This window comes from Salminus brasiliensis, chromosome 3 (assembly GCF_030463535.1).
Source record: "Salminus brasiliensis chromosome 3, fSalBra1.hap2, whole genome shotgun sequence".
Lineage (NCBI taxonomy): Eukaryota > Metazoa > Chordata > Actinopteri > Characiformes > Bryconidae > Salminus > Salminus brasiliensis.
The window spans coordinates 49,744,909-49,758,671 of NC_132880.1; the positions used below are offsets into that span (position 1 = coordinate 49,744,909).

Consider the following 13,763-nt stretch of genomic DNA (forward strand, 5'->3'; position numbering starts at 1 on the left):
GGAGTTGGGTGGTAAGGTGGGGTGGCGCTCATCCAACATCCTGACCTCATGAATGCCCTTGTCATTGAATGCAATCTAATCCTCACAGCAATTCTTTAAAGGTTACTAGAAAGCCTTGCCTGGATACTATAGACAGTTACTCTTTTTAAGTACCCTTGAATGAATAAGTAGGTGTCCCAATTCTTTTGTCTATATAGTAAACCTAAACCTTTTTGATAAATCTGTGGATAAAATCTTTCAAATAATGAACTTAGTTACAGTAACAGTATGTGAAACTACCTCCACCATGTTTGTAAGCTATGCTTTAGCCTGGCTAGCTCTCACTCAGAACCACTCAGAACCAGATAAACAAGCCACAGAAGTTTTGGGATTCTGTTCTGTGGAGACCTTAAGCCCACCCCTCGTCCACGCCTGGCATTATTAGGCAGCATGTTGCCAATAGGTTCATGATATTGATCTGCTCCAGAGAGTCCTATTCTATTGGCAGTACTTCTCTACAGGGACTAGACAAGCTGTGTCAAATTCTGCCAATTCTGCCAAATGCATTCATTCAGAAGGGGTGTCCACAAACTTTTGGACACGTCTGCATATATATTATTGGATTGATTCGTTCTTTATATTTTCTTTATATATTATTTGTGTGTTTTTATAACTTGTCCTCTATTTGAATTATCATGTGTTATTTTTTTTTTCATTTTAATGATTTGTTTGCTCAAATCTAAATTTGTATTATAATTATTATCTTATTATTTATTATATGTATATATGTTTTGTGTGTACATATGGCTACATTGCAAATGAAGGTCACACTCAATGTACTCTGAGAACATTAATTGATGCATGGATGGCTGGCTGGATATACTACAACATCTTTGAGAGAGTCAGAGCTGAGGGTTTCTGCTCTTCTACAGGGCTTCTTTATAAAATACCTAAGATTCATTTAGAATCGGGTAGAAAATCATTCTCCTATTTTGTACTGTATCCATGGAATAACCTTCAGAGCAAATTACAGCTTCATGATTTTGCCTCCTTATTTGAGTTTAAAGCTTTTTTACTGCTAAAGAACTCTACAACAGAAGCACGCAATCAGTTATTATATGGCAATTGTCTGATATCCTTTTGTTATGCATGATTATACGACCCCTGTAACTGTAAATGGTGTGCCGTCTTGGTCAGGTCTGCCTTAAAAAGGTTAAAAAAAAGGGTAAATGAAAAGGTCATGTAATGCACAATGTACTGTATTTGTATAATGATACCGAGGTCAACTGAGAGGATCATCGCAGTCTCTCTCCCCTCCGTCATGGACATTTACACTGCCCACTACATCCGCAAAGCAGCCAGCATTGTGGATGACTCCACCCACCCTTCACACAGACCGTTCTCCCCCCTGCCATCAGGAAGAAGGTACCACAGCATCCGGTCCAACACAACTAGACTCTGCAATAGCTTCTTCCCCCAAGCCATCAGACTCCAGAACTCCAGAAACTGAACCCAGACAATATGGGAAGCATTTTGCACTAGTAACTTTATTACCTCACTGGACTCAATATTTATTACACATTGCAGAATTTGCACACTACCCCTAAATTATTTATTATTCTCTGTCTGTACTGTGTTGTGTTGTCTGTCTGCACTTGTGTTCTGTATGCACTGTGTCTATGTTGCACCATGGTCCTGGAGGAGCGTTGTTTCGTTTCACTGTGTTCTCTGTTTGTAGCTGAAATGACAATAAAAGCCCACTTGACTTGACTTGAGTTGTCAAGGTTTAATTACATTAAAATTAATTCAATTAAATGAGAACAAATTACTTTCGCCAACAGCATTTCTAGATTTCAGTCCTGAAAGTGTATGAAAACAAACACACACACTTGCTCTCCCTCCTCACTCAAGGCCCCCATCTCCCTCTCTTTTGCCCTTTCTCTCCCCCTGCCTCTTACTCTCTCAGTATTCTGCTCCTTTCACTCGCTCTTCCTCCCGTCTCTGAAAACTCTGAACTCGCGCTTCTGCTGACGGGGCAGAACCGGGCAGAACCGAGCAGAGCAGGGCTGTGGAAAGTAGTTCAGCTGTGAACGCTATTCTCCTCTCGGTCTGAGAGGCTTTTGTAAATGAGGCTACACGGATTCAGCGTGTTTTCTCCATCTGTGAGGAGATTCAGGGCCGAGCTCAGTCCTCAGAGAGACACGCGAGACGTACGACACGGCCGCGCCACTGTACTCAATTACAGTGCTCAGGTTATTAATCTACTGCCTGACACTTTGACTGAACACAGCAGCAGGGATGAAATGCAGGAAATTGGTTGGGTAACCTAATAACATCAAGCTGAACACGTTAGACATCGCTGGAGTACTCTCCGTGACGGGGTGGAGTGGGAAATGAAATCAGGCTTACAGTCTATCCGGAGAGACCAGCTTTACACAGAGACCCTCGAACACTGCTTACAACTGAGGAATTCCCAGCATCTGCTACACTCCACACCTTCAACGTAGCAACACTTGGAGATATGCTACATGTCCAAATGTTTGTGGACACCCCTTCTAATGAATGCATTTAGCTACTTTCAGTTGCACCCATTGCTGACTCAGATGTGCAGCAGCAAACAGACATACACACACAGCTTGTCTAGTCCCTGTAGAGAGGTACTGCCAATAGAATAGGACTCTCTGGAGCAGATAAACAACATGAGCCTAGCGTGGGCTAGTAGAGGGGTATAAAGCCCCCCAGCATTGAGGAGCTGTAAAGCAGTGGAAGAGCTGTGTTCTCTGGAATGACGAATGGTGCTTCATCCAGTACCTTTGGGATGAGTTGGGGAGTTGGGTGGTGAGGTGGGGTGGTGCTCATCCAACATCTTGACCTCACGAATGCCCTTGTCACTGAATGCAATCTAATCCTCACAGCAATTTTTTAAGAATTAGTAGAAAGTAGAAAGCCTTGCCTGGATACTATAGACAGTTACTCTTTTTGAGTACCCTTACATGAATGAGTAGGTGTCCCAATAATTTTGTCCATATAGTAAACCTTAACAGTATATATATTTTTTGATGAATCTGTGAATACAATCTAGTAAAACTACCTCCACCATGTTTGTAAGCTATACTTTAGCCTGGCTAGCTCTCACTGTGAGTTTTTTGGTGAAACTACCTCCACCATGTTTGAAGACTGTACTTTAGCCTGGCTAGCTCTCACGGTAAGTTGTTGTGGAAACTACCTCCACCATGTTTAAAGGCTGTAATTTAGCCCGGCTAGATCTCACTGCGAGTTATTGGTGAAACTACCTCCACCATGTTTGAAGACTGTACTTTAGCCTGGCTAGCTCTCACAGTAAGTTGTTGTGGAAACTACCTCCACCATGTTTAAAGGCTGTACTTTAGCCTGGCTAGCTCTCACTGTGGGCTGTTGATAAAACAACCTCCACCATGTTTGGAAGTTTTACCTTATCTCGACTAGCTCTCACTGCGAGTCATTGGTGAAACTACCTCCACCATGTTTGGAAGCTGTTCTTTAGCCTGGCTAGCTCTCACTGTGAGTTGTTGTGGAAACTACCTCCACCATGTTTGGAAACTTTACCTCATCCCGGCTAGATCTCACTGCGAGTTATTGATGAAACTACCTCCACCATGTTTGGAAGCTGTACTTTAGCCTGGCTAGCTCTCACGGTAAGTTGTTGTGGAAACTACCTCCACCATGTTTAAAGGCTGTACTTTAGCCTGGCTAGCTCTCACTGTGGGCTGTTGATAAAACAACCTCCACCATGTTTGGAAGTTTTACCTTATCTCGACTAGCTCTCACTGCGAGTCATTGGTGAAACTACCTCCACCATGCTTGGAAGCTGTACTTTAGCCTGGCTAGCTCTCACTGTGAGTTGTTGTGGAAACTACCTCCACCATGTTTGGAAACTTTACCTCATCCCGGCTAGATCTCACTGCGAGTTATTGATGAAACTACCTCCACCATGTTTGGAAGCTGTACTTTAGCCTGGCTAGCTCTCACTGTGGGCTGTTGATAAAACAACCTTCACCATGTTTGGAAGCTTTACATTATCCTGGCTAGCTTTCACTGCAAGTTATTGGTGAAACTACCTCCACTATGTTTGAAGGCTGTACTTTAGCCTGGCTAGCTCTTACTCTGAGTTTTTTGGGGAAACTACCTCCACCATGTTTGGAGGCTATATCTTAGCCTGCTTAACTCTCAATATGAGTTGCTTTGCTTCAAATTACACCATCATGAGAGATATTTGAATAATATGGACATGGTGGGGGTAGTTTCTACCCTCGATATAAACTCTGAAAAGAAAGGTTTTCGCAGATTTATTGGAAAGCCACATAATTACAATTTTATTATGCTGACATTTTCCAGGGTTATAATTGCATTAATTGTGTTTATATAAATTTGCCTCTGCATTAGTTTATGATCCGTTCGTTTTACTGTTTATGGTCAAAACTAAATATTACATAATAAAATATTAATTAGCATAAACCATCACAATAAATAGACTAGTGTGTAAAACAGAGGCATTGTGGGAGAAGCTAATGGGGAGTAGAAAGAGGAGAAAGGGAGGTGGGCACACTGCTGTCCCAGATTGTTTTCATGTCCCTACACACAGATACACACACACACACACACACACACACACACACACACACACCCTGCTCATGTCCCAAACTGTAACACCTGAGAGCTATTTAAAGAGCCTGTATGATTAGTGAGGGGAGCAGGAGCACAAGGAGAGAGGGGATGAAGCGGGTGGTGGTGGTGGGGGTGAGGGAGCGGGGTAGAATAGGGAGGGAACAACTGGCTGGGGGGAAACAAGCGTGTCAGATAGGGGGCCAGAAAAGATTCGGGAGATTTCTATTCTAATGGGACATGCCTGCAGTGTGTGTGTGTCTGTGTGTATGCTGTGTGTGTGTCTGTGTGTATGCTGTGTGTGTGTATCGATGTGTAATATGGTCGAATGGGTAAAGCACTCTTAAGGAGAAGATCATACCTTATCCTAGCACCTTGTCTTCGTCTCTGTGGTCATTTCCCTGACTATGTGGGTTACAGTGTGAAGTGTACTCTCGCTGCGTTAGCCGCTCTCCACACCCGAATTCTATTAGGCTGAATTATTGAAATGGCCACTCTGCTGCATAATGACCGCCGACGTTGTTGACTTCTCCGAGCTGAGAGTGCTCGGTGCCGAGACGGCCGGTTGACCTCTACAATACAGATGCTATCAATCAGCAGCCGCTTTAGAATTCAGCTATTACTAGAGGCGGCTAAAATAGGGCCATTAGGAGCGTCCTCGGTTGGTTCTCACGGCCTGGCTTGAGATCGCGGGGTGGCAGGATCGTTGTCTGGTGTGAGCGGAGATTCGGGATCATTTATTCCACCACTTTACAACAACTTCGCCTGCCATAAAGAACCCCTTAAAAGGTTAGCAGGCCTAGCTGAAGTTGCTGTACAGCTGAGAGTCATACTGAGCGGTCAGCCTGTTTGGGTCAGGGCTGGGCAACATATTTATTATATCATAGTATTATATTCCTAAGGTGCTCTGAGGAACATTCAAGAAGATTTTCCTCGAAGGTTAGAGCACCAGGGCTACTGACGGCAGGGTTGTGGGTTCGATACCCGGGCTCGGCAAGCTGCCACTGTTGAGCCCCTGAGCAAGGCCCTTCACCACTAATGGTGAACATGGTTGTCTTGTCTTGTCAAAGGTTCTCCCACAGTTTCAAACCAAAGAACCTCCTTCAAACCGAAGCTCCTCAATGATCTCATCCGTTAAACAGAGCACAATCTAAATTTGCCCCAATGGAAGATTCACACATGCCCCAAAGAGTGACACATGGGACCATCTGGGCACTAAAGGGTTAATCAGGATACAGTATAGATGGTGGACTCTGAAATTCTGAATGTCTTTCCTTTTTCTGGATCCCTGTCAGTGAGTGCGAGAGGCCGAGAGAGGCTGAGAGGGAGAGAGAGAGATCCATCTGTATTCGGCTCTGTCTCTGGGGAGACAGGGAGCCCTCTTGGGGCTGAATAAAAAACCCACAGTGGCCATCGGGAGACTCTGAGAGAGCAGGAGAGGAACAGACACTGTGTTCTTCTGAGGCAAGATTTCATAGATGGATTTGTACCATGTGTCCAAAGGTTTGTGGACACCCTTTCTAATGAATTCATTCAGCTTCACCCATTATTGACACGGATGTAGAATTGCATACACATACGGCTTGACCAGTCCCTGTCGAGAAGCACTGGCAAAAGAATAGGACTTATAGGACTCTCTGGAGCAGATAAATAAACATGAACCTATTTGCACCATGAGGGGTACATAGAGGGGTATAAAGCCCCCCAGCAGCATTGAACTGTGAAGCAGTGGAAGAACTGTGCTCTATGGAATGATGGATGGTGGAGCTCCATCCAGTACTTTTGGATGCAATCAAATTCTCACAGCAATGCACCTCCAAAATCTAGTAGAAAGTCTTCCTGTCTTCTCTGGAACTCCAACAAAAGCAGGGTCAACTCTTTTTAATACCCTTGATTTCGGAAGAAACAATGGATAAGCAGGTGTCCCAATACTTTTGTCCTGTCTTGATGCATGTAAATACAGTTCTCAGTGTTACACAGACCAGTGAACTGAGGTTCCTTGCCCATAAAGAATCAAAAGTGGCTGATTTGAAACAATTTCAGCACTGAATGGATGGAAGTGTGGAAGCTGAGGAGCCAGCCTATCATTCCCCCACTCCACATGTTCTCCTCCCCCATCTCTCTCTCTCTCCCCATCTCCCTCCTTATTTTACCTCCATTAAACAGCCTCTCTCTCTCTTTCTCTCTCTAATGGTGACTGATGAGCTGTCTGAGAGCTGTGAGAAGTTCACTGTTTTGGCCTCCTCAGGTAGAACAGCACGCTGAAGTCTCTGCACGGCAGTTTCAGATGAGAACACACAGCAGATGTTCCTACAAACACAGATCTGCTGTTTATCCACACCTTAACGTCGTAACTGTACACTGAGGTGACCACCAGATAGACCAGCCGGAACATCTACTTCATCTGAAGCTATTTTAAAATGTGGTTCTAGGACAGGTATAGAACCTTTACTAGGTTCATTAGTAAAGGCTCCTTAGGCAATTCCTAGTCAATTCTTTTATATATATGAATGGACAAAAGTATTGGGACACCTTCTTATCTTTTGAAATCAAAAGTAAAAAATAGTTTATTCTGCTTTTGCTGGAGTCACTGCTGGCTTTTACTGTCTCTACAGGGATTTTGGAGGAGCTTTGTTGTGAGGATTTGGTTGCATTCAGCCACAAGTGCATTAGTGAGGTCAGGATGGTGGATGATCACCACCCCCCCTCATCTGAACATCGCAGTACTGGATTGAGCACCACCATCCACAGCTCAACAGCTCAATGCTGGGGGGCTTTATAGCCCTCTAGCCTACGCCTGGTGTTAGGTATGATGCCAATATTTGCTCCAGAGAGTCATTTACAGGGACTAGACAAGCTGTGTGTGTGCATTTGCACCTCTGTGTCAGCAATGGGTGCAACTTAAAGTAGGTGAATGCATTAATTTGAAGGGATGTCCAGAAACTTTTGGACATACAGTGTACATATATATATATATATATATATATATATATATATATATATATATATATATAAATATATATATATATATATATATATATATATATCAAATAATCTTTTGAAATCCTTTTCTAAAGAATAGTTCCACTATTTTTACGCTGTCAAACGCTGTTCTGTATAGAACCCTTTTTGGTATAGAGTGTAGATCTCAACCCAGGGGTGTAACGATACTCTCAGAATATAATCATCTGATCCGATTCACTGGACCAGGTTTACGATTCAAAGAAACCAGCTCTGGTTCCTTAAAGAACGTTTCAGTAGATTGTTCCTTGAGTTTCTTGAGGTTCTTCCTTGGTCCATGCATCCAATTCAAGTACTATTTAGAGACTTGGTAGGAGCATAGGGGGCGTTCTTCAGTTTGAAACTGTGGAGGAACCTCTTAAGATGCTTTGAGGAACCTTCAAGCCTTCCTAAGCCTTTTCTAAGCACCTTAAGAGTGTACTGTACACCTCCAGAGTTTCCAAGTCAAGAACCTCCAAATGTTCCTCAAGGATCTTATACTGTTAACAGCGTGGCCCACTGAACTACCCTCGGAGACCAACAGACAAGGTGCTGTAGGCCGTAAGAAAAGCTCCAGATCTGAAGTAGGAGTGTGGGTTTGGGGTTCTGTGATAGCGCGAGAGCGAGCTGTCTGAAATGCAAGCGTTTCCTGCCCGAGGTGTCATCCGCTCTGCTTATAATTGCGCTAAATGAACCATTACCGGAAAATCTTCCTGTTAAGCTCCGCTCTCCTAAAACGACGGTTAATTTCTCTCTCTCTTTCTCTACCTGTTCCAGACAAACACTCTAGTGTAATTACCTCCATATGCCACCACTGACAGCTACCTGCACGATCAGAGCTCCTGCGTCGTGACTGGATAGCAGTAAACGGTAGTAATGCCTCGTAACCGTCGCGGGAATGGTTTCCTCTCAGCCTTCATATCTGGGCCAGTTCCCAATGGGACACACAGGTACCTATATGGACCCTTTCCACATATAGCCCTTGTTCCCTGAGACCAGTTCTCTGCAATCCCCGTAAGGTTGATATTTAGAAGCGCTGATGTTGTCTGCCACGTGACGGATACAATCTGGTACCATTCTCTGCCATTTCACCCTCAGAACCCCAAGGACAAATAGATGTCCCACAGGAAGGCTGCCCCAGCTGGGTACTGTGCAAACTTCACAGCCCTCAGGACGCTGCAGCTCTCCAGGAGAACCCTTGTGGTGAGAGTGTTCCATTAGTGTTATATTTAGATTCACGAAGCTCCGTGGCTCAAACCAGCGCGTTTTACACTGAACCAAGGTTTTAGAAGGGAGTGCGCTGGTGTTCATACACAGCAGGCTACACTATGGCTATGGTTCTCTGGGTTCTTTGGGCCGAGGCCATTGAGGAACCTTCTTGCAAAAGGAGGAGTTACTGTTGGGCCAGTTGAAATGCTACTTGGTTCTTTTCAGAATAGCTCTATACAGTATCAAAAAGGGATCCACTATAGTCGTCAGAGTCAGTGAACCCCTTTGCTACACTAAATGGACAAAAGTATTTGGACACCTGCTTAAGCATTGTTTCTTCCAAAATCAAAGTTTTTTTTTTTTTAAGTTGATCCTGCTTTTGTTGGAGTCACTGTCTCTATTGTCCAGGAACGAAGGCTAGAATGGTAGAATTTGGAATATTGCTGTGAAGGTTTGATTGTATTTAGCATCAAGAATGATGAATAGTAAGGTCAGGATGTTGATCTTTTAGGATGATCGCCATCCCACTAGAGAACACTGATGCTGGGGGGCCTTTATACCCCTCTAGCCCACGACTGGCATTAGGCAGCATGGTGCCAATAGGCTCATGTTAGTGATCTGCTCCAGAGAGTCCTATTCTATTGGCAGTACCTTGCTACAAGGACTAGACAAGCCGTGTGTGTGTACATGTACATTTGCACATCTGTGTCAGCAATGGGTGCAACTTAAAATAGCTGAATACTATGACCTGGGGGGTTGCAAGTTCGAGTCCCATACTGCTTTTCCATCACCAGGCGGAATCCAAGAGAGCACAATTGGCCGTGCCCTCTCTGTGGGTGGGTATGTGACTCTGATGTGATGCTGGCCAGCTAGTGAGGTGGAGCTGGGGACCCGGCACTTTCTCAGAGTGGGTCGGCTGCCCAGCAATGCCGCATTGGTGGCAGTTGGAAAATAGGCGGTGGCTGGCTTCACATGTATTGGAGGAAACATGTTCTAAGTCCTTAGCCTCCTATAGCATAAGAGTTAACTGGCAGAACCCACATGGGTTCAAATTCTCAAATTTCTCAAATTCTACCATTCTAGCCTTCGTTCCTGGACAGTAGAGACAGTGACTCCAACAAAAGCAGTATCAACCTTTGATTTCTGAAGAAACAATCCATGAGCAAGTGTCCAAATACTTTTGTCCATTTAGTGTAGCTCTCAAAAAGGGGTTCACTGACTCACAACTATAAGGGATTCCTTTTTGACACTGATCTAGACCCACTTACATGAGTGCATTACTTTTACAATTATCAGTTTCATAGACCCTAGAATAGAACCCTGTGGGGCTCCACAAAACACTCTGCTGATACCAAGTAACTCGTAGTAGATTCTGTATTTGGATAAATAAAGACTGATAAACATCGGCTTTGAAATGGTAAATCTGGGCAAGATCCGTCTCTGATTACCTCCGAATGTGGTTTAAGTATTCCGATCGTAATCCGATGACAATGCGTCTTTTCATTAGCTTTCCACTGAGATCCAATCACCAAAACCCTGGTAATTCCAGACGTGAACAGGCTCTCAGATCTTGATTCAAGATGATTCACTAAACTGGGTTCATTCTTCAATGTTCTAATTGTATCCTGAGGAAAATCGGATATGTTTAATGAGAGGTGGGAGGAGTCTGGTGCAGAACCCGACTGATTGATGGTGTTTTTGTTGGGGTTTTTTGGCCAGTTCTTCTCTTTTTTCTCTCTCATTGTGGTCTCACAATGTTTCAGTGCATTGTCTCAACCCCCTACTCACCCCAAAGCCTCACTAACCGCTCCAGCTGAAAGTAGGACCACCAGCTTCATGCCTGTAATTAGTTAAGCTTCTTCACTCCAGGGGATGCTGAGCAAGGCGGGCTCATTTGACAAGCGACCGAAGATGCACTTCGAGATGAAATCCCACCTGACTCTGAGCCAACCAATTAAATGTGATCGATGTTGGTCTCTGTACAGAGAGGAAAGTTTACACGTGATATCCCTGATTATACTCATATTTAGGTCTTCACTGAGAACCTCCTGAACATCTGCTCCAACTACAGGAATCACATCCAGAGCGCTGAAGAGCCTGGCTTTGTTTCTTATTCAACACTCCTGATTCTGACACACCTGACGACTGAAAGCAATCATCTCCGCAAGGTTTTGGTTCTCCAGAACCTCAATTTGACAATAAGGGTTCCACTTATTGTTACAAGTCAACAAACCTTTTGTCTATAGTCATTAGAACCCTTTTGAAGTGCAGCACACTTCAAAGGAACCTCCTCTGGTTTCCTAAAGAGCATTTAAGTGGTTTGTTCTCTGATGGAGGCTTTTGTAATTGAGATGTGAGAATCTGAATATGTGAAGGTTCTAAATATTTACAGGTTCTTCATTGAATTATGTGTGGATGGTGACTCTGACCCACCGTACTGCCATGCTATAGGGTTAATAAGGTCCTCAGGAGTAGCTCCTGAACATCTGTGAGTCAGTGAACCCCCTTTTTGAGAGCTACACTAAATTGACAAAAGTATTTGGACACCTGCTAATGGATTGTTTCTTCTGAAATCAAAGGTGTTAAAAAAAAGGTTGATCCTGCTTTAGTTGGAGTCACTGTCTCTATTGTCCAGGAATGAAGGCTAGAATTTGGAATATTGCTGTGAAGGTTTGATTGCATTCAGCGTCAAGAATGATGAATAGTAAGGTCAGGATGTTGATCTTTTAGGATGATCACCATCCCACTAGAGAATACTGATGCTGGGGGGCCTTTATACCCCTCTAGCCCATGACTGGCATTAGGCAGCATGGTGCCAATAGGCTCATGTTAGAGAGTCCTATTCTATTGGCGGTACCTTGCTACAAGGACTAGACAAGCTATGTGTGTAAATTTGCACATCTGTGTCAGCAATGGGTGCAAATTAAAATAGCTGAATACTATGACCCGGGGGGTCGCGAGTCCGATTCCCATCCTGCTTTGCCATCACCAGGCAGAATCCAAGAGAGCACAATTGTGCCGTGCCCTCTCTCCTGAACCTCTGCTCCAACTACAGGATAGCAGAACTAGTTTCTAACCATCTCAGTCATAATAATCCTGATTCAGCTCATCAACCCATGAGCTCAGTGTGTTGATGAGGGCTCTGCAGAGCTGTGGTTCTCCAGGACCTGACTTTGACAAAAAAGCATTCCTAGAACCTTTTTTGTCCCTTACAGAACCTGATACGTACAGACCAAGATTCAATTATTTCTTGAACTATGCAGCCAAACTAAGTCCAACTCCAACCTAACCTTCTGACACCAGCACAGTCAGCCTCAAACCCAACCCCAGAGCACCCCGTGATTCAGCTCACCAGCTCATGAGCTCTATGTATTGTTGGAGGACTGGAAGCATCATTCATCTCCGCAGGCTTGTGGTCCTCTAGGACCTGACTTTGACACCCTTGAACTGTCCGGAACAGAGCATGAAGGGAAACCCCATTGTGCAGTGGTGCTGTCCGTGGTGCTGACCAAGCAAAATTCCCTCTCTTTATGCTTTATTCTGAGAGCTAGATCTTCAAAGCCTTGAGCTTGAGCAGAACCTGCTTCCAAAAGCCGGGACCTTCAGCAGCCTGAGGTTCTGTACGTGATCTATTTCAGTCCAAAAAACGAAAGAAATTGCAAAACGCCCAGCAGTTTTTGGATCACTCTAATAGGCTGTAAATCCAGCTTCACGTGTTTATATAGGTAGCATAGATACACTTGGGTTCTCCAAGGGTTCCTCTGTAAAGACAATGGCTCCATATACATCCATGACACCTCAACAAACCATCAGGATGCTTAACTGGTGTTTTGCCTGGTGAATCGGCTGGTTCTATAACCTAGAACCTGTTTATAATGGTTCTACATAGCCCCCAAAGGGTTCCACCATCGTTGAGGGTCAGAGAACCCTTGTTTCAGTGCTATATAGAACCCTTTGTGTATTTCCTCTACTCCCAACAGCATGCAGAAAGTTTCTGCCTCACGCGGACATTCATTAATTGATTAATTGATTGACTGATTAAGAAGAACGCGCCGTAATGACTCACGTGTGCCGTCAAAGCGCGTGGCTATGGTGTCCAGAAACGTGTTCTGAGGCGCGAGCAGTCCCTTCATCACCGGCATTGTCGCGCGCGGTGGTCGAAGTCCCCATCAAAGTTCCGGAGGCGCAGCGGAGCCCAGGCTGCAGGTAGTCCGGGGGAGAGGCGCGCGGCGCCGGCAGGGCTGTGTCCGTCTCGAGCGCGCGAGCGAGCAGCAGCTGAATGAGAGGCGCGCGCGCCTGCGGGTGCACATCAGGTGAGCGGCGGCTCTGTGACTGAGCGCGAGGGCTCACTCAGCACTCAGTCTCGTGACGGTCCGCGCTTTACACACCTTCCTTACTCTGCTACACACACCCTTACACAGCACAGCCTGACCACCCTATACACACACACACACACACACTATTGATGATGATGATGATGATGATGGTGTACTGACAGTACCCCTGGAGGAAAAACTGTGATGTCACACGGAAACAACACCCAGATGTTGATGCACAGATGTGCAAATGCACACACACACACACACACACACACACACACACACAGCTTGTCTAGACCCTGTAGAGAAGAAGTACTGCCAATAGAATAGGACCCACAGATTAACCTATAGGCACCATGCTGGGCACCATGCTGCCTAATGCCAGGCGTGGGCTAGTAGAGGGGCATAAAGCCCCCCAGCATTGAGCTGTGGAACAGTGGAGGACCTGGGTTCTCTGGAATGTTGGATGGCACTGTTGGGATGAGGTGCTGGAGAGCCGAGGATGAGCTGGGGTGGTGACATCCTGACCTCCAACATCCTGACCTCATTTTCATCGCTGAAAGCAATCAAATCCTCACAGCTATGCTCCAACATAACAGATTGCATAGGTACACT

The 13,763-nt window shown here is 44.9% G+C and overlaps 1 protein-coding gene across 1 annotated transcript in view; it reads right to left on the reverse strand.

Annotated features, from left to right (window-relative positions):
• Nucleotides 1–13,152, reverse strand: part of kcnh8 (potassium voltage-gated channel, subfamily H (eag-related), member 8) — an 85,263-nt gene extending 72,111 nt beyond the window's left edge. Inside the window, exon 1 of the mRNA XM_072676481.1 lies at nucleotides 12,896–13,152. Coding sequence (XP_072532582.1) covers nucleotides 12,896–12,971 — 76 coding nt within the window. The 5' untranslated portion in view covers nucleotides 12,972–13,152. The remainder of the gene's footprint in view (nucleotides 1–12,895) is intronic.
• Nucleotides 13,153–13,763: the final 611 nt, after the last annotated feature.